Consider the following 27676-nt stretch of genomic DNA (forward strand, 5'->3'; position numbering starts at 1 on the left):
CTCCTGGTGAGACCGTGTGAGAGTGATGGAGTGTCTAAATCCAGCAAGATGGTTTTGGATGAGTCGGACCTGCGAGTGAAGGAAAAGCAGCCCACATGAACTCAACATCATCTTTAAGATTGTTGGCAAAAAATTGTCAGGAGGCTACCTTATAAATCTGATTAGAGAATTCCATGAGTTTGTCAAGTTGTCATCAAAACAACATGTGAATACTTTAAGGAATCCAAAAAATCTAAAAGTGATGTATATTGGATTATTTAACAGGTCCTTTTATAGTTTTATCAATTCGTGTGGAAAATAATAAAAACTAAAGAAAAACAGGAGAATGTTTGTTTAAACTTTGACTGCTACTAAATGTTTGTCTCTAACTTTCTTTTAATTTTTCTCCATGATTTTTGGGGATCCATGCAAATAAAAACCCTTATGTGTGTTATTGGTGGGTCCATGCACGTGAGCTTTACACACACAGTGTCATTTACCTGTTTGTTGGCTTGTTTACAAAAAAATAAAACCCTTGTTTTAGGCTCACTAATGGCATAAATTATTATAAACGATTCTAAACAACTCTTCCAACTCCCTCTCTTTCTCTCCATCTCTTCCTCTCTCTCTCTCTCTCTCCTTCTGCATTGCCCGCTGAATAATTCTGTTTGTTTCTCTCCTTTACCAAATCTTTCTCTCAGCAGGAACAGAGAAAAGTGTGTCATATGTGCAGTAAGGGCAGAAAGAGAGAGAGAGAGAGAGAGAGAGAGAGAGAGAGAGAGAGAGAGAGAGAGAGAGAGAGAGGGACGTCATTAGTGCCCTTGCTTGGGTAATAAACTCTATCTTCCTTGTGCACCTTCCCAAAGTTTGCACGTGAAGCCTGTGAGGCTGATAACATATTAAACATATTAAACATAATGAATATATAAACATAGGAAAGCAGTATTCAGGCTATTGATCGGGCAATCCAAACATTTCAACTCTCCTTCCCCCTTCTGTCTCTCTTTCTCTTAATTGCACACTAAGCTCCAGGCTTAAAGGGGTGCAGAAGAAAACCTCAACCTAAATTAAATAAATATTATAATTAGAGAAGATTTGTTGTGTGTGTATATATATATATATATATATATATATATATATATATATATATATATATATATATTGCTTTTCAAGCTCTTCGTTTCTACACAATTGATAAAGAAGTGCAGGGAGATTGAGCCTGAAGAGCTTCACAGCACTACTACAGTACAGGCTAAAATATAATGAACAGAAATAATTACATGAATGAATAATTATAGAACTCGACTCCGGGCATCACAGTGAAAAATCTTTGTTTCGGGTGATAACGCTGATGCTTCTCCAAACCTGGTTGATTTCAAAGAGGAGACAGAGGGGAAAAAAAGAAAGAAAAAAGAAAAAACTTCACACGTGTCAAACTCCTGAAGTCATTTCATAATTCAAAGCAATTAAAAATCCACATATTAATTGTATTATATCAGAGGGAGCAAATATTTTACCCCTGGACCAATGTCAAGATCAAAAGCTGTTATTTTATATATAGACTGTTTATTACAGCTAATTCAATGCCCCCCCCTCATCAAAATAATGCTAATAATAATAATTATTATAATACAATTTCTCCTCTGATGCTGTATGTATCCCTGAATAATAAATCCTAGAAGTCACCTTGGTTTTCACTTCAACCGAAAGGGGGCGTCAGATAATGTTCATAATATAAAGTTCATTTATCGAGCATGAAAACTTAAAAACTTTATAAAACATATGCATGTCGGTGGAAAGGACACTCAAGAATCAAATAACTTCTTGTTATTAATAAAAAACAATAAATGAGTAAATATCTGTGATTCTTTATTTTTATTTTGCTGAAAAGTTTATTATCCGAGTTAGAGACTGCTCTAGCCAATCAAGATCTGCCATTAAGGTCGCATGGGCCATTTTAGTTGTTTAAGTGAAGCATGGTGGTGGTAGCAACAACCTTCCACAATCTCTCATATGTTCTGATTTTCCTAGAAATACAGAAAATATTCGAATTGATTTACAAATGTAAATCCAACAATTCAAATTCAGTCAGTCTTCTATGATCATTATATAGAGATTCTTTTTTGTTCTAGCCCTGAGGTCCAAACAGCTGAATGCTCGGACACTGAATATCTTCAAACGACTGTGAAGACCTACCTCTTCCTAAAATATTTGAGCTAGCACTTTTCCCTGTTTTATGTCTTTACATTAAAAAAAAAAAAAAGAAAAAAAAAGTGTGCTATAATTCCTCTCGACAGATTTTTAGTCTGATGGTATCCTAGTAAATATTTTATACATCACTCTGGATCAGGGTGTCTGATCAATTCTTTAAAATGTAAATATGTTTTAAAAATAACATCTTGATCGTTTTGGATCATGTTGCCTGTTCAATATGCTGCCTTTTCGAAAAAGAACGCAAAGAATTAGTCACTCAGTTCACATTTTATAGTACTGGGTTTTCCATCAAAGTGTGTATGCACAGGGGAAATGAACTCTTACTTAGCAAAATTTAATTTTATTTAGAAAACGTAATTGCCATTTCTTTGTAAAAATACACAGTCTTGTGCTGTTCATGCTGAACTTGTGTGAACACATCTGGTTTTAATGCAGGTAATAGCACATCTGTCACAACCTGAAAACTGCTTCCCAAACCCGAGAATGATGTCAATCAAAACCTCGTTCTTACGGCACAGGCGCAGTTAAAAACTGTGTAAGGAATAGATATAAATTCAAAAATCATTTTTTTAACATCCCATTCCAAATTTATTCCCCTTGTCCCCCTTATTATAACCGTCATTCTTCTGGAAAGATGTTCCATTAGATTCTAAAAATAAAGACATGTAAATGCCTACATTGTATATTATATAGTGCATTTCATTGGCTCTGTACATGTAACTTGCACAATGACAAAGTTAAATCTAATCTAATCTAATTTTGAAGTGTGTTTGTGGAGATTTGTATTCATTCAGCCACAAGGCTGGTAGTAAAGGCAGGCACTGATGTAGGTGAGGTGAAAAAACCTGGGGTGCAGTCAGCCTTCAAATTCATCCCAAAGATTTTTAATAGCGTTGAGGTCAGAGCGCTTTAGAAGGCGACTCAAGATCTTTCACTCCAACTCATGTAAAACATATCTTCATGGATCTGGATACGGTGGTATTGTCATGCTGGATTAGGTTTGGCTCTCCTGGCTCAAGTGAAAGAAATTTATTGCCCTTGGACCCAAAAACGTCCTACACATTTGTGGCTATTGAATCTTTTGAGACCCGCTTTTGAGAAGAAAGTAGAAAAAAAAAAAACACTAATGGCTGAAAAAAATCAGGTGTCCCAATACTTTTGTCCATACAGTGTAAATGTAAACTAAATATGAAAAATCATCAGAAGATATTTAGCTAAAAATGTATTAATTGCCAGTACGAATAAAGACTTTTGGGACACTCCTTGGAGTTATATAACTTACATACTAAAAAAACAAATGGAAACATTATAAAACAAAAGAATAGAATATACAGTAGACCTATAAAGTTTTCACTACTGTTAGTTTTAATCAAATAGATTATGAACACATTTTTTATTTAAGTTTGTTCAAGCAGTTCAGAGGGAACAAGAATATTCCCCCAAAAGATATGAGAAACCCTGAGAGGAACCAGACTCGAAACTCTGACACCAGACATTTATTCATTAAACTTTTAATATCTTAAAGCTTTTAACTAATCACTGATGGACTCTTGTGCAAATCTGTTAGAAGCGAATGCAGTCCTGAGCCACAAAACTGTTCAGAACAAAGCCGTCTCACTGTTTTTGTGGTTTGAGATTGGATACATTTGATAAGACTGATTACGACTGAATGTTATGCATGTAATACATGTAGCATAAAGACTCAACACTGAATAATAAACTTTGCTTCTAAAAATAAAAGTTTGTACATTTATATTTACGGCTTTGGGCAGGCGCTTGGACCTTCTAAATACACACACAGCTGCTGAGATTTTTGCTGAGAAGTTCATCAGTGTAACAATTTAGAAAAAAACGGGCAATCAAGCATGAATCATGGGTGTGTTTTCTGATTTGTTTGTAACCATGACTAGGTTGTGAGAATAGTAAGATGAAGTTATTTCTTATATATATATATATATATATATATATATATATATATATATATATATATATATATATATATATATATATATATATATATTTATTTTACCCCCTTAAAGATGTGAAGAATTTATCTTCTCTTCAGTAGTAATTTATCTGTATTGTTGACATACCTCTCATACTTTAAATCGAAAGAAACAACATTGAATAAATGAAATATGTTGTGCATCTTGGGGGAAAAAACAAAACAAAAAAAACCAAATCAGGTCGCCACTAAATCCCACACCACTGTAATGTGATGCAAATGAACCGATTATATTTATCTTATTGAGTCACTAATGGGAAGGAACCAACAGCCTTTATCTCCTTCTCCTCAGACCACAAAGCGTCACGACCCCATTTCACCTTTGACCACTGTATTGGACCTACAGAGCATCGAAAGTTCACCTTCAAATCTGCTTCGGCTGCTAACAGGCACTCGGACTCTCTCTTTTTTTTTTTTTATATTGTGTTACACTGGGACAAATCATGTGCTTACTTGGTAATTGAACTCAGTGGTGTGTAAGATTCTTGATCCGAAACACTTTCATTATAAATTAGGCTGTCCGTCTATAACAAACAAACAAACAAAAAAACCCCCGGCATAGAAACGTCTCAAGTCCCACCTGCATTCCGGTGGTGCAGCAATTAAGGGGAAATAATGCACATGTATCAAACATGTAAATAAATAAATAAAGTGTTAAAATCGAAGCAACGACAAGGATATTATCATATCAACTTTACGTGGTTATAGCACATTTATGAGGCTCTAATGGATCATATTTGAAACGTAACAAAATATAAATAATTATTTATTTGTATCACATCATTATAATGATAAACAATTAGGAATCCATTACCATAAGGTTAAAGCATTTCAGGTGTATAAGGTCAAAGTGGTGAACTAATATATTCTTATAGTAAACCTCTAGTCTGTTGCATGTCCTGCCTTTCTTCTTTCCTTTTTTTTTTTTTAAACTATTAGTTGTACATTTAGTAAACTTTGTAAAGCATTTAAAAGCTAAGTATAACATGATTAAAAAGAATTTTAGTTTGAGTGAAAAGATTGAAAATATTGCCTGTGATGGAGACTAGAAAAAGAAATGCAGTTTAGCCCTACTGATTATAGTCCAAAAAAAAAAAGAAAAGAAAGAACAGAGCAGCCTAAAAAATGTTCAATCCCATGAAATATGAATAAATAACAGGATCTGCGCGGTTGTATGATGATCGTATCCAAGATTTGAGCTTTTTACATGTTAACGGATATAAATCGATACAGTCGATTCACGCACGTCATCAACCTTCATACAATTATTGTGCTCTTATTTATGTAGGATTCTAATACGAAGTGATGTACGCTTGCGTGTCTCCCGTTCGGGCTTGCGTGTGTGTGTAATGTGAGAGATCGTGGGTTTTTTTTTGCGTCCCAGGCCCTCCATCCGGGCACTGATGAGAGCTCGAGGGCACGACCTTCCTATCTCCCGTTTTAATGAGCGGCGCTCTCGGTAGCGTTGTGCATGTGGAAGCCATTTCTTATCGCGTGGAAAGAAAAAAAGAAAAGAAAAAAGAAAAGAGCATAAAAGCTGCACTTCGCTTTGATTTCGTCCAATCGCCCAGCGAGGATCTGATTCGGGTATCTACACGTGTGTGCGATTAAGGAGAAACATCAGGTAAACTCGAGCATATTTAACAAGATATTAAAGACGACGCGGAGCTTCGAACGGCCAAGTGCGGGCCAGGGCAAAGTGTGTGATCAGTGAAGGAAACAGGAGAGGCTGAGCATCAGGTGAACTGGAACACTTAAGAGCTACAGCGTGTAATTTAAACACACACATGGGCCCTGGCATGGCCACAAAGGCTAGGATTTTACTCCACAGGAGATAAAGTTAAAGGGCAATGTGGTTTTGTTCCTACTGCAGAAACTCTGTCATTCTGCTTGGGAAGGAAAAAAAAATAAAAATGATGTCAGACCCATTTAAGGGCACGTTCTCCTGCGAGCATGCATCTTAAACAAAAACTTGGCAGGAGCGAGAGCACCTGGAGGGGGACGCTTCACGCTTACAGGAAATCTTTGGGGATTGAACAGGGATTGATGCTCGTGACACGCCGCCACACGTGGGTTACCTTATACCTGTTTGTGGGATCAGTGAGCAACTTTAAATAAGTAATAATAATTGTATGAATAAATAAATACATTGACTCAAAATGAAATATTGAATATATATATATTAACATCAACAAATGATCATTATGATGATGAACCTCATTTCACCTTGTAAGCCGTCACAGTTCACTGGTGAAGTGGTAGCATGTGTCTAAAGCACGGTGCTAGAACTGACAGAGAGCCGCCCTTAAGCAAAACCGTTAACCCTGAACTGCTCAGCTTCCTTTGGATTGGATTCTGTATTACTTTCAAGTCATTTCGGATAAAAAAAAAAAAAAAAAAAGCCTGCCAAAAACCGAATGCCGATGTGGTACCTCCTAAAAGGGCATGAATTTGCAATCGCTGTGAGAGAATTACATGTTTTATCCCGATGTGAATTCCAGAGCACTATCTTACTCTCCTCCATCACACTAGCCATGTGGAGAGAGGAAAAGGATCAACCGTGATGCTACTTGAAGTCATCACATGAGCACCGCTAACTCTATACACTCTGTATTCATGAGCTGACACACGTGATTGACAGGGAACAAAGAAACATCATCAGCCTGGGATATATAATATAATATAATATATATTGTATAGTATCTTTATGAACTATATATTATACATAGTTCATAAAAACCTGACTAACACCCCTGGTGTTTCATATATTTTCCCCGATTTTCTTCTCTTTTTTCATATAATTAATATTCCCATTAAACTTTGGTAAAAGCATACAAAAGTGACGGCCACCCACTGTGGAAAAAACAGCGTTTAATCGAATCCATAATAAAAGGAAACTGCACTTCCAGTCTAAATAAATCAGAACAATATTTAAAAAGGCTGAGTATTGTACAGACGTGTTTTTTTCCCCCTCCTTTTCAGCGATGTGATCCCGATGAGTCAGCGCACGGCTGAAAAAACTTGGATGAGGATGTATAACCTCGACTAGCGCACATACACACGTGCGCGCGCACGCACGCATGCACACACTTACATACACACCTAATGAACTTTTTCGTACAAAGGTCATATACACATTTTGTAGGATGATTGACATAAAAAAATTAACATAGACTTTTTGAAAATTTCATTTTTAAAAAATACATAAACGACTACAGAGACTGGTTAAAAGGAAGAGAGGAGGAAAATGTCCAAATTGCAGCCGCAGCAGGGAGAGAGAGATCTGACTGAAATAAAGCGTGACACGAGCAGAAAGGCAAGGAAAGAGAGAAAGAAAGCAAGACAGACATGATCAGTGCACTTTACGTTTCCTCTTTTTTGTTTTTTTGTCTTTTTTCTTGCCAGAACACTTAACACAAAACCAGGACTGATCCTCCGGGGGAGCGGCTTGGATTCCTACACAGGGCCTGGAAAGCAAAGTAAAAGAGACACGAGTGAGACAAAGATATTTCTACATGTGACGGTTGCTCAGAGAAACTGATGCCCAAGCTTGAGTGTAAAAATCTCACATACTGTATGTAACACGGAAACTCTAGTGTGTAAAAGATAAGGCAAAGTGGTGTAAATGCTATATATTTATATACATATGTATGTATTTACATGTATGCAAATAAATAAATAATTAAACATACATACACACATATACAGATACATGGGGCATACATAGGGGACCATATATAGATCTACAGAAACCAATGAATGAATGAATGAATGAATGAATGAATGAATGAATGAATGAATGAATGAATGAATGAATGAATGAATGAATGAATGAATGAATGAATGAATGAATGAATGAATGAATGAATGAATGAATCTATCTATCTATCTATCTATCTATCTATCTATCTATCTATCTATCTATCTATCTATCTATCTATCTATCTATCTATCTATCTATCTATCTATCTATCTATCTATCTATCTGATGAAGATACATTCTGATGACCCCATCGTAACTTGCGATTATATTGAGTTGAGACCTAACCTACCCAGAAGTCTTAATGAATGGTGATCAGTACGGGGTAGTATACAGTAATTTATTATTAATTTAATATACTATACAGTGTAATTTTATGTGGGCTCGTTGATGAGTGCTGGTTTGCGAGAGGAGGGCTGATCATAAAGTGCTACGTTTGCCTGCTGCACGACATGTAAAATATAATTATATAAAATATTGTAATATAATAATATAAATAAAAAAGAAAATATTTTTATATATATAAAGAAAATAATCATAAAATTTTCATATTGCGATCATCATAAAATCGAACCATTATCACTCGGGGGCATATATATATATATATATGTGTATGTATGCACGGTTTAGCATTAGAAACAAAAAAGCACAGCAAGCACACACTTAATTTGTAATACACACTTCATGTTTAAACTTCTGACATCAAGTGTGTGTTAGAAAATCAAAAAAGTGTTAAACAATTTGTCCATACAACAAACCGTCAAGCTGTGCTGCTTTTTTTTTTTAACAATGAGATTACTACATTTCATTTAAACTCCACATGCTACTGTGTAATAAACAGGATAAACTGTTTATTGTTCATAAACAGAACGATTTCAACAAAAGCAAATTACTTTATATATATATATATATATATAAATATATATATATATATATATATATATAAAAATATATATATATATATATTAATCCGCGAATATCCAATTCATTACAAAAGCCTTGCTAAATATACATACATAATATATATATATATATATATATATATATATATATATATATATATATATATATATATATATATATATATATATATATATATATATATGCCGTGTGGAAGCCATACAGGAGAGCTAAGATTCTACAGGAGACTACACACAGGACGCTTGCATAACAAAGACACCTAGTAGAATGTGTGTTATGATGAGGATGTGTTGTTCTCACCAGTGATACCAGTCATCGCACTCATCACACCCGATCATGGGACTGCCATCGTCCGGTTTATTACAGCCAGGGCAGATCCAGATCTTATTACCCCACTCGTCACGAATCTTTTAGTCACACACACACACACACACACACACACACACACACACACACACACACACACACACACACACACACACACACACACACACACACACACACACACACACACACACACACACACACACACACACACACACACACACACACACACACACACACACACAGCAAATCTTAGCAAGACAGCAACATGAAGCACCTGGAAAAACTCATCAGAGTAACAGAGCTGACACTGAATACAGAGAGAGACACTATTTAGACTCTAATTTGTGTTATTTACACAACACGCACATGCAGGGAAGCCAAAACAGTAATGAAACTACCCGAATATTTATTTCAGATAAATTATGTTTATGATGACTTTGATCCTCACCACGTAAGCGCTGACTGTCTCCGTGATAACACTGCACCCGCGAGCTTTAGCCTGGCTGGCTGGGGCCTGGAACACTGGAAGCGGAGGAGGTGGCAACACAGGTGGTGGGATAGGTGCAGGGACAACCGGAGGTGGAAGAGGGGGAGGAGGGGCGGGAGGAGAACGCATCCGAGCACCAGGCCCGGAGCGTGAGACCGGCGTTCGAGGAGGCGGTGGGGTCGGTTCCAAGTCGGGGGTAACCTTACTGATGACGCTGAGGGAAAGGTGGAGAGAGATATCAGTTCAAATGTCATGGTTAAGAAAATATTTAATGCGCATATCTAATGCGGAAAGGTCTGAAAATGCTTAGTCATGTTTTTATGTCCAAAAACGGTATGTTGGTACTCTCCAAAAAAACAACAATCAACAAAAACTGACTTTTTGAAGACCTTTTTAAGACCATTAAGAATTAAATTTAAGACCTATATTGTCACATCAAAAACACGTTCACAAAAACGTTGTCAGCAACTGGCCTTAAGCAAGCTCTAAATAAATTTTTTTTCAAGGTAAGTATAAAAAATTTAAAATAAAATCAGTTTTTACACAAGTGGTACAATCCAAGAGAGATTTGTGCCAGTAAGAAAAAGCTGATTGGCTGTTGCATGCTGGTCTCATCTGTGCTCGTAATACAGCGAATTGTATTTGGACTAGCGAAAGAAACAAGTAAAAACCACGGAAACTAACAGAAAAACTAAAAACTTACTAAAGTGCTGTGGGAGCATTTCAGTGAGCATTAGAGATGGCGTTACATGGACATCGGAAAAAGACATGTAAAAATTTAGATTTTTTAAGTTTAGACTTAAAACCTCACAGAAACAATGTATTCTATTAAATTAAAATGTGATAGTTATGGAAAAAAAAATTATTATAAAATTTTTTTTACATAATTGACCGATTTAATGTGAACGGGAGATTGTTTCAGTTTCTTAAAATAAAATTTTTTTTTGTTTTATTTACTACTTTTGCCTAAAACATTAAAAAAATGCAATTGAAATGCAACTTTGTCATTTTCTTTGCATTTGAATGGTGATTGTTTCACATAAATAAGTGCAATATTGAAATTTCACACAGTCTCCTGATGCCCTAATGCTTCCTTCACCTGAACAGTGTGAGTGTAAAAATCCTCGAGTCGTCACTGTGCTTTTTCACTGCTAACATGTGATGTAAGAATACCAAATAATAAATGAAGAACGTTCAATATTAGATTTCGGTAGAATAAACATTTTCACCAGTCTTTGCTGAAAACAATAATCTCGGTAATGAGCTCGGATTGCATACGAGAGCCATGACGAAAGGAAATACGCTCTTTGTCCAGTTTACGTGTTACGCGACGCAAGGTTAATCTCGGCACGAGTAATCCTGCTTGACCCCCTGCTATTGCCAAGCAACGGAGTGATTGACAAGGCCAGCAAATGCAGGGAACCCCGGTCAGCGCGGTTTTGACCCCGAGAGGGGCGTGCCGAACGGCCGGCTCCGGTTACGCGTGCAGGAGCATGGTCATTATTTATGTCTTATCTGAATGACACCTTGAAGGTACATGCACACACGCATGCACAAACACACTCTGTTGTGCGTGCACTTCGATGACGGCTCGCTCTCAGAGGTGTGGGCTGATCCGGAAGTAACCTCCCGGCTCCCTCGTGACTTGCCGAGGTCAAGGGTCAGGGGCATCCGCGCCGCCTCGGGCATCAATGGAACCACTGTTAGGGCTTTTAAAACAATGTTCGTCCCAAAACGCAGAATCGCGTGCGGATCGCAGACGTCCACAAACCTACTACGGGTTGGGCTGTACAATTTCTTTACATACTTTCAAAACACGCTACAATTTTTGCATTCTGCAGACAGAACGCAAGTATATTAGCAGTTAGGGGTTGGGGGGGGGGGGGGGTTTGCAAACGGATCGATTCATTCATTCATTGGGTTCATTTTTAAAACTTGTGGATTAATCTTTATTTTTTCATTATTTTTTGTTCACTGTTGTCGATTCGTATTAGTGTCTATTATTGATGACGGACACGCTCAATTTTAAACACACCTAAGGGCTGAACCCCAAATGACATCATACGGTGCAATACAGGGAATATCGTACACACTGGAACATAGGGGATCTTCATGCACTATCCTGATCGTCCAGTAGGATACAAAAAAAATATATATAAAATTCGACACATGATGTTTCTACATTAGTGAATATTCAAAGGCTCTGGTGTGGAGGAGTTGGTGTTGAATCTAAAACGATCTGAGATGTTAAGCTAATTTATTGCTCCTGGTTCCACATCTACAACTGATTGCATCAGACTGTAGAAAGGACATTACTCAAAAATCACACATGATATTTCTAACTCTCCGGAGTTTGTATTGTTTTAAATAATTTACAATCACACTCTTGATTAAGTGTAAAAATGTAGATAATGTGTGTTTTGTTAGAAACATAATAGGGATCTTAAATAGGAAGTTCCTTTCAAATATGTAAACATTACCAAGATTTAAATTTCACACACACACACACACACACACAAACATAAGCAATGATGAAAGCTTTGTTCTGATGTTACATTCATTATCAAAGAAAAAGAGAGAGAGAGAGAGAAAGAGAGAGACAGAAAGACCAGCTGATTATGTTCAGAGACCACAGTACAGGTGCAGGAGGGGAGCACAATACGGCAAAACGACAAAGACATAATACACGGTCACACACTCTCCCAGAATAAAGGCCTTCCTGTCGTCACACACACGAACATACGTTAATGTTTCCTGCCTTGCATGGTGGTGGAACAGTGTGGATGAGGGAGGAAGTGTAAACACATTCAAAGTGTAAACACATTCGAACCAAGTCGACACGTTCGCGCGCGCACACACAAACACGCGCACACACCTTACCTGTAGCCTGCCTATGTGTATGCTATAGAGTGGGGGGTTAAGTGGTGTGAACACTGGGACTATTGATAGGAGTGTGCGAAGGAGGTGTGCGTGTGTGTGGGGCTCGCACAAAAACCATGGGCCGTCTGGGACTGGTCACATGACCCAATGGCTGAAACACACACCTGCATGCAGACACAAAGTCTCTGACCACACAGGGAGCACTGCGAGTGTGTGTGTGTGTGTGTGTGTCTTACATTTTGTCCTGTCCGGCTCCAACTTTCAGCTTCAGCCTGGGTATGACAGGAGACTGTGGAACCACGGGGGCTTCAACCTGAAAGAGAAAGAGAGAGAGAGAGAGAGAGAGAGAGAGAGAGAGAGAGAGAGAGAGAGAGAGAGAGAGAGAGAGAGAGAGAGAGAGAGAGAGAGAGAGAGAGAGAGAGAGAGAGAGAGAGAGAGAGAGAGAGAGAGAGAGAGAGAGAAGGAAAGATGGGGGCATAAAGAAAGAGAGGCAGAACAGGAGATGAAAAGAATTAGAAAACAAGAAAGATAAAAGTAGACAAAGGGAGAAATAGAGTGAGAGAAAAATAAAGAATGATCAAAAGAAAAAGAGAAGGGGAGATAGGGGCAGAATGAAAATTGAAAGAATGATCAAGAGAGAGAGAGAGAGAAAAACATTGTATTAATAAAACATCATCTTATATACTTATAAGATTTCTTATTCCACTGACAATGCATTTAATTTAAATAAATGTAAATGTATCCATTAAATGCATATGAATATTAATAAGCTATTTCTTACACCTCACCCAATCTCGTTTCAAAAATCGGTTCTACTGAATCCCAAACTGCATCAGTTCAATATACACTGACCAGGCATCGCTGTGTGCCCATCGATCAGGCATAACATTATGACCACCTGCGTAATATTGTGTTGGTCCCATTTTTGCTGCCAAAACAGTCCTGACCTGTCGAGCATCAACAGCATTAACTTCTTCAGCAATTTGATCTACAGGAGCTCGTCTGTTGGACCACGCGGTCCAGCCGTCGCTCTGCACCTGCATCAATGAGCCTCGGCCGCCCATAACCCTGTTGTTCACCACTGTTTCTTTTTCGGACCACTTTTGATAGACCAGAGCTGCAGTTTTGGAGATGCTCGGACCCAGTCGTCTAGCCATCACTATTCAGCCCTTTTCGAACTCGCTCAAAATCATTCTGCTTGCCCATTTTTCCTGCTTCTAACACATCAAATCACTGTATCAAAAAGTCACTTGCTGTCTAACATATCCCACCCACTAACAGGTGCCATGATGAAGAAATAATCAGTTATAAAATACAAATCTTTACATTTATAAACGAGTCTCCAAGTTCCCTAATGAGCAAACTAATGGCGACTGTGGCGAACGTGGAAAGGAGAAACTCCCTGAGAAAACTGGACAGGAACCAGACTTAAAAGGGAACCCATCTTCATCTGGGTGACACCGAATGTCCATTCAATACAGTTCCATCATTGTTGAGGCCATTAACTGTTCACGAAAGGGAAACTGCTGATTATAATCCGAAACCATCGTCACAAACTGCTTCCTAGTCAACAAATCTCCTCACTACTTTCCCTGTAACATAGTGGCATTGTAGATCCAGTATAGGCATTGTACACTAGATGCCTAATTAAGCATATTTCGTTTATGGAATAGCCAAGTCAGAAAACTGTCAGAATTGAAGAGGAATGTATTTTATGAGGAATTTAAGACGAGACGAATAAAGAGATGGAGAGAGGAGCTGTCGGAAGATCAAAAGTAACGAGCAGGAACAAAAATATTAAAACAAGCGAGGACTCAGCAGGGTTTCCTGCAAGCAAGGAGCTGCGTGTGTGTGCACACCTGCTGTTCGCACTAATTGTTTAGCACAGAAACACATCTTTTCTTCCATTTTAACCCTTTTTTTTGTTTTGTTTTATTGTCGTGCAGTGCATTTAGGAAAAACAAAACAAAAAAAAAGAGCCTTTCTGATTTTGGACAGTCCCCATTCTCCTCCTCCTTCTCCCTTCATCCCACCTTTATCCGTCTCTCGCACGCTTTATTCAAGAGAAAGTGAGGATCAGCAGAAACAGGGGAATGTTTGGAAGGTTTCATCGTTCCTGAGTGTGTGCGCGCTAACAAACTTGAGCTTTTGGAAAAAACTATGACACGCCGCCCCAAAGCCGAGTGAGGTTTGATCTCTCCCCTGGATTGCGAGTCCCTTTATAACCTGACCATCGCATATCTTTTTCACTTGATCATGTGGAAAATAACCGGCTTCCTGGATAATCTCCATACACGGAGGACACGCAATGCGAGGGCTACGCGAGGGCTGCAACTCTAAACTACTATAAATGATTTAGCCACAGTTTGTACTCCGTTTGATTGGTGCACTTCTTAAGTTAACCGGGGAACCAAAAGGACACGCTGAAGATATGTGCACTTGTACTCATAGATATAGATGTTAATGCAGCCAGAACCAATCTCACTGGTCAAAAGGCGTATTTATTAATTTTTATAAATTTTTTTTATTTTTTTTTTAAATCACCCGCATACTGGAAAAATCATGTTAAAAAAACTTGTACCGAAAAGTTTCTAAAAGTCTAAAAATAAATGCCGTTTATCCATTGTTTCAACGTAACTATGCTCAGAAATACAGGTAGACTCTGACATACGATGGGAGATGACCCCATCGTAATCACAGTGCATCACTTAGTCATTTACAGCACCGTAATGTATAAACTTTACAGTATGTTGCACAGGGCGTGTGGACGAGCGCCGGTTTGCGAGTGGAGGGCGGAGCCGGACGCGCTCTGTTTCAGTGTCCGGTGACTGCGATAAAAGGCGATAGACAAAAGCTAAAATTGGGCTTTGAAACACCAAAAACACAAACAAAAAATTCCCCGTTTAAAACACAGAGACAACTGCTGGCGAGATCAAGATTAATCTCACATGGTGGGAGATGCGAACATCCTGGCAGCGTCGCAACGTATCGTATGAAAATGCGATTAACATATTTTCGTACCGCTTTCGTCATCATAAGATAGTGAAAACTAAAAAACGAGCCATCAAAACCCTGGGAAATGTGAAGAAAACTTTCTACTTTTTTAAAATTTTATTTATATTCTTATTTATCTGGATCTGGGCCCAGATGTGGTTTTCGCCTGTTGTAGCCCATAGACCTAAATTTTTTTATGTGTTGTGCTTTCTGAGATGCTTTCCTGCTCATGACGATTGTAAAAAAAGTGGATATTTTAGCTCCTTGAGTTCAATCTAGCAGTCAGCTTGAACCAGTCTGGTCATTATCATTATCATCATCATCATCATCATCATCATCATCATCATCAATAATGCATTTTCAGCTGCAGAAATGCTGCTTACTAAATGTTTGAGTTTCTGAAATACTTAAAACGGCCAGTTGGGGACCAACAAACATTCACTGGGAAAGTCAAAACACAATCTTAATTGAGAGTAGTGTAATTCTGTCATGTATCTCACAAGAAGGATAAAAAAAAAAAAAAAAAAAAAAAAAAACCGGAAAAAAAAAAAGAAGGGCTCCAAGGGGACATTACCGGTTTTAGCAGGTCCTTCCTTTGTCCCTTTTTATTCACCGTTTTTAATATTTATATATGTGCTAGCGGCTCCACATCAAGGGAAAAAGAAGTTTGAAATTAGGAAACGGACGTAGCTGAACTGAAGATTACATCTGTCCGTGCACGCTCTGACTCCAAGACATTCACGGCTCTATGGAAGGGGCCGTGGGGACTAGACTTTCTTCGCATATGCACTTCTATCCTACTCTTACACACACACACACACACACACACACACACACGTGTTTTGGCCTCCCAAAGGAGGAGGATTTGAGGCCCTGTCTGTACATGATAAGGTGTGTGTGTGTGCATGCGAGTGTATATGCACGTGTGTTTAAGGACACACATTCAGGGTCACCCTCAATGGCAGGTTCAGATAGTGCTATCTGCTTATGTTAATTAGTCTTTAAGTGGCTCGCAATGTCTTTCTCCCCAAAAGTGCCCAGTGCTACTTAACCTGCCCTGTATCACGATGAGTCCAGTTCTTCAAATGCCCGCTCCCTCCTACAACACGTACACACCTGGGGCGTGTTTTCAAAGGGATAGGGAGTGCACACGCGGGTTAATCAGCCATTAAACGGATGTACGGTACGACCCCGATGACCCGAGTCGCTATCTGGGGGCCGATAACGCGAAACAAAAAAATTTGCTCAAATGTTTTACAGGGAAATAATGAGATATAATACAATATAATTAAACACAACCTCCATTTAGCGGCCGTGAAAGAGTGGTAGAGCGGTACGGTTAACACAAGGCGACGAATAGACTGTGTTCAGGTGGCCGTGCTGAAACACGGGATCAAAAGTCCAGCAGAATCTAGAAAATTCTCCACAAAGCCGCTTCAGGCTTGCGGATTTCTATTATTCTTCGGAACGCTTGCCTAAGTCTGCGATTTCCAAAATGCTAAATTATATCCATTAATGTTTTTCTATTAAGCGGCCATGAAAAGGCTAACAGCTTCAGGCAGACTCGGAAACATAGACTATAAAAATGAAAATGAGAGCAACCGAAAACAACACAATTTTCACCACAGGTTACAAAAAAGTGATTTAAAAAGGCCAAGTGACATTAGCCTTGTCTTGTGATTAGCGACGGTAAATCTTAGTCAGGCTCTGGATTGCCCCACTTAACCCTGAACTGTTTATTTATTTATTTAAAGCATAGCACATGAAGACACTACAATTACTCAGATCCCATTCCCACATACTGTTCCTCATAAAACCTAATCTCAATCTAATGAGAAAGCAATCACAGATTTACTTTCCCCAGGGCTTCAAAGTGATGTAAAAGTAAAGGACAAAGAATTATCCAGTTTGGTAAAGATGCAGAAGAGGTGTGTGTGTGTGTGTGTGTGTGTGTGTGTGTGTGTGTGTGTGTGTGTGTGTGTGTGTGTATATATACACATATATACACACACATATGTAAGATATATACACATAAGTCCTAGTCAGATGTCATCTATGAGCGTCTTAGGGAGCTCAGTCGCCCTTGTTGTGAAATGCCCAACTGTGGCTAAAGTTAATTATTTAGATGCTGAAACAGATAAGGGAATTTTATACAGCTTCAGGCATCAATGTGGGGATTAATATTTTAAAACATTTTTTAGTCAGATGTCACGTCACACTGCAGGGTGGTTAATGCAAGTTTCTGAAAGAGGAAATGTGTATACACACACACACACACATATACATATATATACATATATATGTATATATATGTATATATATGCATATACATATATATATATATATATATATATATATATATATATATATATATATATATATATATATATATATGTATATATATGCATATACATATATATATATATATATATATATATATATATATAAAACACATTCATACATACATATATACACAATAATATTACTGACACTACTAATATCCCTAACACTAATATTACTGACACTACTAATATCCCTAACACTAATATCACTAACACTACTAATATCCCTAACACTAATATTACTGACACTACTAATATCCCTAACACTAATATCACTAACACTACTAATATCCCTAACACTAATATTACTGACACTACTAATATCCCTAACACTAATATCACTAACACTACTAATATCCCTAACACTAATATTACTGACACTACTAATATCCCTAACACTAATATCACTAACACTACTAATATCCCTAACACTAATATTACTGACACTACTAATATCCCTAACACTAATATTACTGACACTACTAATATCCCTAACACTAATATCACTAACACTACTAATATCCCTAACACTAATATTACTGACACTACTAATATCCCTAACACTAATATTACTGACACTACTAATATCCCTAACACTAATATTACTGACACTACTAATATCCCTAACACTACTAATATCCCTAACACTAATATTACTGACACTACTAATATCCCTAACACTAATATTACTGACACTACTAATATCCCTAACACTAATATCACTAACACTACTAATATCCCTAACACTAATATCACTAACACTACTAATATTTCTAACACTAATATCACTAACACTACTAATATCCCTAACACTAATATCCCTAACACTACTAATATCACTGACACTACTAATATCCCTAACACTGATATCACTAACACTACTAATATCCCTAACACTACTAATATCCCTAACACTACTAATACCCCTAACACTAATACCCCTAACACTACTAATATTTCTAACACTAATATCACTAACACTACTAATATCCCTAACACTAATATCACTAACACTACTAATATCACTGACACTACTAATATCCTTAACACTGATATCACTAACACTACTAATACCCCTAACACTAATATCACTAACACTACTAATATTTCTAACACTAATATCACTAACACTACTAATATCCCTAACACTAATATCACTAACACTACTAATATCACTGACACTACTAATATCCCTAACACTAATATCCCTAACACTACTAATATCACTGACACTACTAATATCCCTAACACTGATATCCCTAACACTACTAATATCCCTAACACTACTAATATCACTAACACTAATATCACTAACACTACTAATATTTCTAACACTAATATCACTAACACTACTAATATCCCTAACACTAATATCACTAACACTACTAATATCACTGACACTACTAATATCCCTAACACTGATATCACTAACACTGCTAATATCCCTAACACTACTAATATCCCTAACACTACTAATACCCCTAACACTAATATTACTAACACTACTAGTATCCCTAACACTAGTATCCCTAACACTACTAATATCCCTAACACTGATATCCCTAACACTACTAATATCCCTAACACTACTAATATCACTAACACTAATATCACTAACACTACTAATATTTCTAACACTAATATCACTAACACTACTAATATCCCTAACACTAATATCACTAACACTACTAATATCACTGACACTACTAATATCCCTAACACTGATATCACTAACACTGCTAATATCCCTAACACTACTATTATCCCTAACACTACTAATACCCCTAACACTAATATTACTAACACTACTAGTATCCCTAACACTAGTATCCCTAACACTACTAATATCCCTAACACTAATATTATCCCTAACACTAATATCACTAACACTACTAATATCCCTAACACTAATATCACTAACACTACTAATATCCCTAACACTAATATCACTAACACTACTAATATCCCTAACACTAATATTACTGACACTAATATTACTAACACTACTTATATCCCTAACACTAATATCACTAACACTACTAATATCCCTAACACTACTAATACCCCTAACACTAATATTAATAACACTACTAGTATCCCTAACACTAGTATCCCTAACACTACTAATATCCCTAACACTAATATTACTAACACTAATATTACTAACACTACTAATACCCCTAACACTAATATTACTGACACTACTAATATCCCTAACACTAATATCACTGACACTTCTAATATCCCTAACACTAATATCACTAACACTACTAATATCCCTAACACTACTAATACCCCTAACACTACTAATACCCCTAACACTAATATTACTAACACTACTAGTATCCCTAACACTAGTATCCCTAACACTACTAATATCCCTAACACTAGTATCCCTAACACTACTAATACCCCTAACACTAATATTACTGACACTACTAATATCCCTAACACTAATATCACTAACACTACTAATATCCCTAACACTACTAATACCCCTAACACTAATATTACTAGCACTACTAGTATCCCTAACACTAGTATCCCTAACACTACTAATATCCCTAACACTAGTATCCCTAACACTACTAATATCCCTAACACTAATATTACTAACACTACTAATACCCCTAACACTAATATCCCTAACACTACTTATATCCCTAACACTACTAATATCCCTAACACTAACACTTACAATAATACCATTTACTATTATAAACAATAGAAATATGAATAATATTTACACGTTATATATATTATATATACAGTACAGACCAAAAGTTTGGACACACCTGCTCATTCAAAGAGTTTTCTTTATTTTTATGACTATGAAAATTGTAGAGTCACACTGAAGGCATCAAAACTATGAATTAACACATGTGAAATTATATACATTACAAAAAAAGTGAACTGAAAATATGTCATATTGTAGGTTCTTCAAAGTAGGCATCAAGAGAATGCCAAGAGTGTGCAAAGCAGTAATCTAAGCAAAAGATACTTTGAAGAACCTACAATATGACATTTTCAGTTGTTTCACACTTTTTTGTAATGTATATAATTCCACGTGTTAATTCATAGTTTTGATGCCTTCAGTGTGAATCTACAATTTTCATAGTCATAAAAATAAAGAAAACTCTTTGAATGAGCAGGTGTGTCCAAACCTTTGGTCTGTACTGTATATATATATATATATATATATATATATATACACACACATACATACATACATATATATACACATATAAAGTGTAAATATTATTCATATTTCTATTGTTTATAATAGTAAATGGTATTTACATATTACAATTTTGTATTTATATATATATATATATATATATATATATATATATATATATATATATATATATATATATATATATATATATATATATATATATATATAAATAAATACAAAATTATAAGCCCCAATCATCCTAATAATAAATATGACAATATTAATACTACTTGTAGAACTACCACTTACACCAATAACACAAATACTACTTATTGGTACAAACATTATTATTGGCTCGATCCCACTAGTGAAATTGGTGTACACAGTAATATTGCTAGTAAAACAAATGTACTAATATTTTTACTAGTAATATTGTGTACACCAAGACTAAGAATACAAATAAATATAGTAGTAATTTTATAAATATTGTTCTTAATCTATATAGTTCTAGTACTATTGGTGTAAGTATTAGCATTGTACATATTGTACTAAATACCTTTAGTATTTACTGGAGTACCAATAAAAGCAAAAAAAAAACCCCTATGAATATATTTATTTCTTTTAGTGTTATACGGTCAAAAATGTGCAACTGATGGCTTGAAATGAACGACCTAGAAGCTGAACCAGACAGGGCAGTTTCGTACAGGTAACATTTATCTCCTCTATCCTGTAGAAACACTGTGCTGATCTCATACCCTCACCACCTCCAACCCTCCGCTGTGTGTGTAATGCTGTGGACTCGACGGGGTGGAGGTCCCAAGATAGCGGGCTCCTGTGTGGCCCCCAGTCAGAGCCATTGTGCCTGGATTTGTCCAGTTTTTATGTAAACGCAATATTCTTTTCACCTGAACTAATGCAACCAGTGGCGTAAGCCCCTTACTGCTATGGACGGCATTTTATCCCCCCCCCCCCCCCTTCATCCCCCTGCTAATCTCTGTGGATTTAAGTCCCTTCTGCACATACCTTCGGGGCGGCTACTGATAAACCACCCTAACTCAACACCGCTCCGACTCGCCTTTCTCTTTCCTGCCACTCTTGCTTTTCCTCTGGACGCCAGCAAAGCAGCCTTGCAAAAAATTAAAGCGATCAAGAGATTTAAGCAGAGGAGAGAGAAAGATGGGGTGGGGGGTGGGGGGGGGGGGTAGAGTGAAGAGAGAAATCGCTTTCTGTATCCCATCTAGCAGTGGCGGCATGGGAGACGAGGGAAAAGGGGGGAAAAAAAAAAAAGAGAAAGAGAGGCTGAAAAAGAGAAAGAAAGGTTCAGAGAGAGGGGTGAATTATTGAGGGAGAAAGAGACGGCGAGAGAAATGGAACTCGACACTTAGCTGTGTAAATCAATCCTGAAAGATCTTATGTGATGTACATGCGTTATCGCTGCGCTGGACTGTGAAAAGACACTGGAGGACGAGTTTGCTCGAGTGGAATTAGCACAATCTTTCTTTTCTTAAAAAGACACACACACACACACACACACACACACACACACACACTCTCTCTCTCTCTCTCTCTCTCTCTCTCTCTGCAAACTGGGTAAACACAGGCTCTGAGGTGTATTATCCCTTGTTTGATTTGCACACCGATTGACAGCTTGGTGCGTGTGGGTGTTTGTTCTTCGAGTGGAGAGCCGCCGAATTTCGGAGACAAACGGAAAAAGAAAAAGATCGAAAATGTAAAATGTCACACAGCAATCTAGCTATGATCTTGGAAAAGTACCAGAGTATACACGGACGTGCAAGATTTGAGTGGGTCGGTAAAACTGACGGAAGAATAGTCGGGCGGGGAAAGAAAAAAAAACAAAAAAAACAAGAGAAATGTACACATTTACCGAAAAACGCATTCGATCAGCCGAGGTCAGAGTCTGAAGTTTGCTTGTTTAAGTTTTGCAAAGAAGCTCCATGTGGCTAAGTTTAGGCTGCATAATTCTGGGAGACTTTCCATGGGAATTAACAGGAATATATGGGAATTAAAGGGAATTAACAGGAATAAACTGGAAATGTACAAAATTACAGTTTAGCCTATAATGGTGAAATTAATTGTAGTTGGGGAGGAAAAAAAAAAAACCTTGCAGGATAATTTTGGTTAAAACGACCAGATTTAATGCAATTTTAGTTTAATTTCTACCTGCACATTCATCCATCACATGCACACAGCACACTTACTACAGAGCCTCTCATTCATTCGAAATTTGGGGAAATATACAATTTATATACAATATTTAAAACCCCATACATTTATGGTAAGTTTCCAACTTTGTATATTTCCAAAAATTTCCCAGACGAAGTTCCCATAGAGAGTTTCTGGAAATTGTCCACCCCTTTGCAACCCTACTAGCAAGTGAAGAAAGTCTATAGCCACCAAATCAACTGTGCACAACTTGTGCCTAAAAATATCACTGACTGCATGAGGGCAATTTGAAAGAGTTTGCAGAATACAGAAATAATAATCGACAAATAAAAACCTGCCTGCTTCTGCCAAGTCCTGGCTTGTGGTTGGATCAAGATGACCACAGACTCCAAATGACAACAGACTCTAGACTGGGACTGCCTAAATCTGATCTGATCTGATCTAAATTGTCAATGAAAATCTGTGACCTGAGCTGACGAGCAGTTCACAAGGGAGTGCAAAGGATCCTGATCCAGAGCTGCAGTTTTGTTTTGGTCTCACAGAGTGCTTAATGAAGGGGGCTCCAATAATGACATTAGGGATCGTCTGTGACATTTCTTTCCCAAGACCTTTTTAAGACCATTAAGAATAAGATTTAAGACCTAGATCACAACATCAAACACACTCGTTGTTAGCAACCTGCCCTAACGAAACTGTAAATTAGTTTTATTTTCAAGCGAAGTATCGCTAAACTTCTCCATAGCTGAAGAATAAAATCAGTCTTTGCACCTGTGGTACAATCTAAGAGAGATTCACTCCAGTAACAGAAAGTTGACTGGCTGTTGTGTGTTGGTTCTCATTTGCAGTCGTAAGAAATTCGGACTAGCAAAAGAAAGATCTACACCACCACAGAAACAAACGAACAAAAACCTTTTCGATGAGCATCAGATGTGATTATTAATTAATATGTAAATTAATTAAAAATTAAGACCCGTTTCAAAATGTAGGATTTTAAGATTGTAGACTTTTTAGGACCCCATGGAAACCCTGAACAGGATTTTGTGACGCATCCTATTTTCAGCTCTTCTCAAAATAAAGTGGCGATAATTCGGAAGCTGACAGGATTTGGAATGAAGGAAGAAAGAGATGTGTGGAAAAAGTGCTTGAAAAGAAGTGACCTGAAGTGGACTGGAATGCTGCTTAAAGCCGGGCTGTGGTTATTTGTGGTTTGCACACTGCTAAACAAATGCTTTGTGTGAGAACTTCAGGCCATGTTGTGTTTGAAGCCTTCACATGGTCGCATCGTGGCCTTACCATTAAAGTGGGCTTCTCCAATTTCGGCTTCTCTTTTTCTTTTACTTTTTCTTTCTTCTCTTTCTCCTTCTTCTTCTCCTCCTTCTCCCTGGGCCGCTCCCTCTCCCTGTCTTTCTCTCGTTCCTTCTCCTTGTCCTTTTTCTTCTTTTTCTCTTTTTTGTCTTTCTTCTTGTCCTTCTCCTTGCTTTTGATTTCTTTAGAGTGGAACAGCACTTCAGGGAGGATGGGTTGCAGTGGGGGAAGCATTGAGGGGATGTGCAGGCAGGAAGAAGGGCTGAAGAGAGGTAGAGAAGCCGAGGTGCTCTCCTTGGTCACAAGCGACAGCCTCCTCTCCTCCTTCGCTCCTCTGTCTTTGCCCTTGTCTCTTTTGTCTTTGTCCTTCTTGCTCTTCTCTTTATCTTTTTTCTTGTCCTTGTGCTTGTCCTTCTCCTTCTTCCCACCAACAGCGTCTCTTCTGTCCTCACCTCCGAGTGGTAACTCGATCCACGGTGGCGTTATGTCCTCCCCCTGGCTTCGTTCCTTCTCTCTCTTCTTTTCCTTGTTTTTCTCTTTGCTCTTGCTTTTGTCTTTTCCTTTCTCCTTTAGCCGCTCTCTGTCCTTCTTTTTCAGCTTGGTCTTGATATCCTTCTTGAGTTTTTTCTTAAGGAGGGATGAGGCCATGTGGTCTTTTTGCTCTAGTGGGGGATTGAGCGTCAAAGGGGGAGGAGTGGGGGGCGAGTCGGGTGGCGTGGAGAAGTAGGCGGGCTCTGGTGGGGATTGACATGGCAAACCCTGGCCCTGGTTGGCTTTTCGGATGACCTCATCTATGGAGTCGTCTAGGGTCCAGCGGTTTGGGGTGGCCGAGAGCGATGTTGGCGGCATCATGGGGGGGTGTTTAATACCAAGGATGGGTGGGAGTTTTGGTTGTATAAGTGGATGTTTGAGAATATTTTTGGGCGGGCTCTTTGGAAGCCCCTCGCTGTCCGTGTCAGAGTCATATGCAAACGGGTCAACCACACCCACGCCCCCGGCACACGCCCTGGCTATAACTGCCGCGATGGAATCCTCAATGGCCTCGTCTTTGAGCTCGCCATCTTGTGAAACTTCATCTGTGTTCGGGATTAACCATCCACGTCCTAACTGTGTGGGCCCTGGCCGAGGGCTTCTGGGGCTTCTGGGTCTCCCCGGTGACCTTTTTCCTACCTTTTGAGCACTTTTGGGTGGGGTTACTGAAGGAGGACGAGCAGATATGGCAGAAGGGGCGGGGCCACTCACTCTTTTCGGCGATTTGTTTTTCGGACGAGCTGGAGAAAGAGCGGAAACTTTGGGTTTTTGCCCCGGCGTCGGGGTCAACGCAGTGGGACGAACCATTTCGAGGGAAAGTGGAGGGGAAGGCGAGCGTGCCATGTGCTGGGCGTTTAACGAACTAAGTGGTTCGCGAGGCTCGAAGCTCCATTCGGGACTGCTTCCCGGTTTTGTTCCCATGCGTGGGCGCTTGGCAGCAGGTAAAAGACCTTCTGGCCTGGGGCTATCTGACCCACGTGGGCCGAGCCAGTTCTCGTCATTCTCTTCGTCCTCACCGTCCTCTTCTTCGCCAAGGGACACCTGCATGGCCTCGGCTGACGTTCCCATATCCGCAGGGACCTGCTCTTCCTCCTCTTCATCTGAGACACACAAAGAGAAAACATATACATAAAAAACAATATCCTTTGCATGTTCTCTCAGATTTAGTACGTCTTGGATTTCATACACACTAGAGATGGTAAGATAAATGCTAATGATGTGATGAATTGAAAAAAAAAAAGCCATTTGTATCTGAATGTATCGATTTGAATCTTGATTTTTATTTTTTTATTTTTTTATTTTTCATATTTGAATCAATAAAAACAAAATTTACAGCTAATTATTAGTAGATTCGCTATACTTTTATTTAGAAAGTAACCAATACTTAATACGTAGACGTATCAACGCTACAGAGGTGTGTCACATAGAATACAGATTAACATGGCAGAGGTAGAGCTGCACCTCCCTGGACACGGAACCGGAAAAGAATGTCCGGTTTTATTGAATCTTTTTTTTTATTACTTGTTTTTGCACTACGAAGGCCTGTTTGCGAAAGGGCCATGAGTTAAGTCAGAAGGCACCGAATTAAATTTATGATTTGCCATCTGTAAGAAATAAAAGCAAACTGTTCAATCACTCCCCCCGTTTTGAGTTGAGTTGAATCGCATCGGTAGCTGCTTCATATGAGTCTTTAACGTATCGTAGGCTATTGCATCGGACTCAGTTATGGATATGTACATCCCCTTTACACACATTCAGACTAGTTTGTTACAACTACTTTTACTGTTGTAAAAGTGCTACAGTACGTAATTGCTCACGCTCTCGGGTAACACTTGAAACACAGGTGCACTTTGTAAATACACACTTACTGACTGTAGCCTATCTGGTGCCATGTTCTTGCCATACTCTTCCCAATGTAATCGATGCAAAGGAAAACTGGACAAATCAACAGATATTATTGGATCGTTCCCAGTGTTTTAGGAACTACGGTGACTCACTGTATCTTATAAACATGCGTGTGTCACTGCCAATAGGAAATAATGATCCAGCAGTGGCGCTAGAGTTACAACTGGATGACCATGCAACGATTTGGCTAATCCATGTTGACTTTCTTTAGCGTTTACACAAACGAATCGCTGATGCCGAGATGAGAAAAGCAATATCAAGCAAATCATCGGGTAGAAGATAGCAGTTATCAATCAGAACAACGAGCGCGCGCTCACACGCTGCTACGGCGGGAGTAATCGCAACCCGAATCGAACTTTTCTAATATTTCCCAGTGCTCCAGCTTAGGAATACACACACACACACGCACACACGCGTGTGTACGTCGTGAGCTGCTGGTTAAGCATGGGTGTCAGAAGCACAGCGGAGGACAGCCGCTCTCCTCTGACATCCTCCATTATAAATAGTGTAATCTATATGGTAATACTGTTGTATTCTATAGGCGGTGAATGGAGACGAGATAACATTGTGACTTTGGGCTTTTCTTCCGCTATGGTAATAGTTATCAAAGGTTATTTGGGAACGGCGCTTCAGCCGCGCCGTGATTGGCCGAGTATGGTTATTT

At 38.2% G+C, this 27676-nt stretch overlaps 1 protein-coding gene across 2 annotated transcripts in view; it reads right to left on the reverse strand.

Moving 5' to 3' along the window:
* Positions 1-7052: 7052 nt before the first annotated feature.
* The window catches only part of taf3 (TAF3 RNA polymerase II, TATA box binding protein (TBP)-associated facto), a 71419-nt gene continuing 50795 nt past the window's right edge, over positions 7053-27676 (reverse strand). The window contains exons 3-8 of one of the 2 annotated variants that reach the window (XR_014531364.1): positions 24565-26207; positions 12810-12886; positions 9655-9907; positions 9180-9286; positions 7277-7665; positions 7053-7243 (exon numbers count right to left, since the gene is read on the reverse strand). Coding sequence is in view for 1 of the 2 variants with exons in the window: in XM_083528381.1 (XP_083384507.1) it covers positions 7551-7665; positions 9180-9286; positions 9655-9907; positions 12810-12886; positions 24565-26207 (2195 nt within the window). In the remaining variant the exon portion in view is untranslated. Of the gene's footprint in view, positions 7666-9179; positions 9287-9654; positions 9908-12809; positions 12887-24564; positions 26208-27676 lie in introns of both variants that reach the window. The other variant, XM_083528381.1, reaches the window with a different exon arrangement.

Source organism: Silurus aristotelis, assembly GCF_946808225.1.
Source record: "Silurus aristotelis genome assembly, chromosome: 24".
In the NCBI taxonomy this organism is placed as follows: domain Eukaryota; kingdom Metazoa; phylum Chordata; class Actinopteri; order Siluriformes; family Siluridae; genus Silurus; species Silurus aristotelis.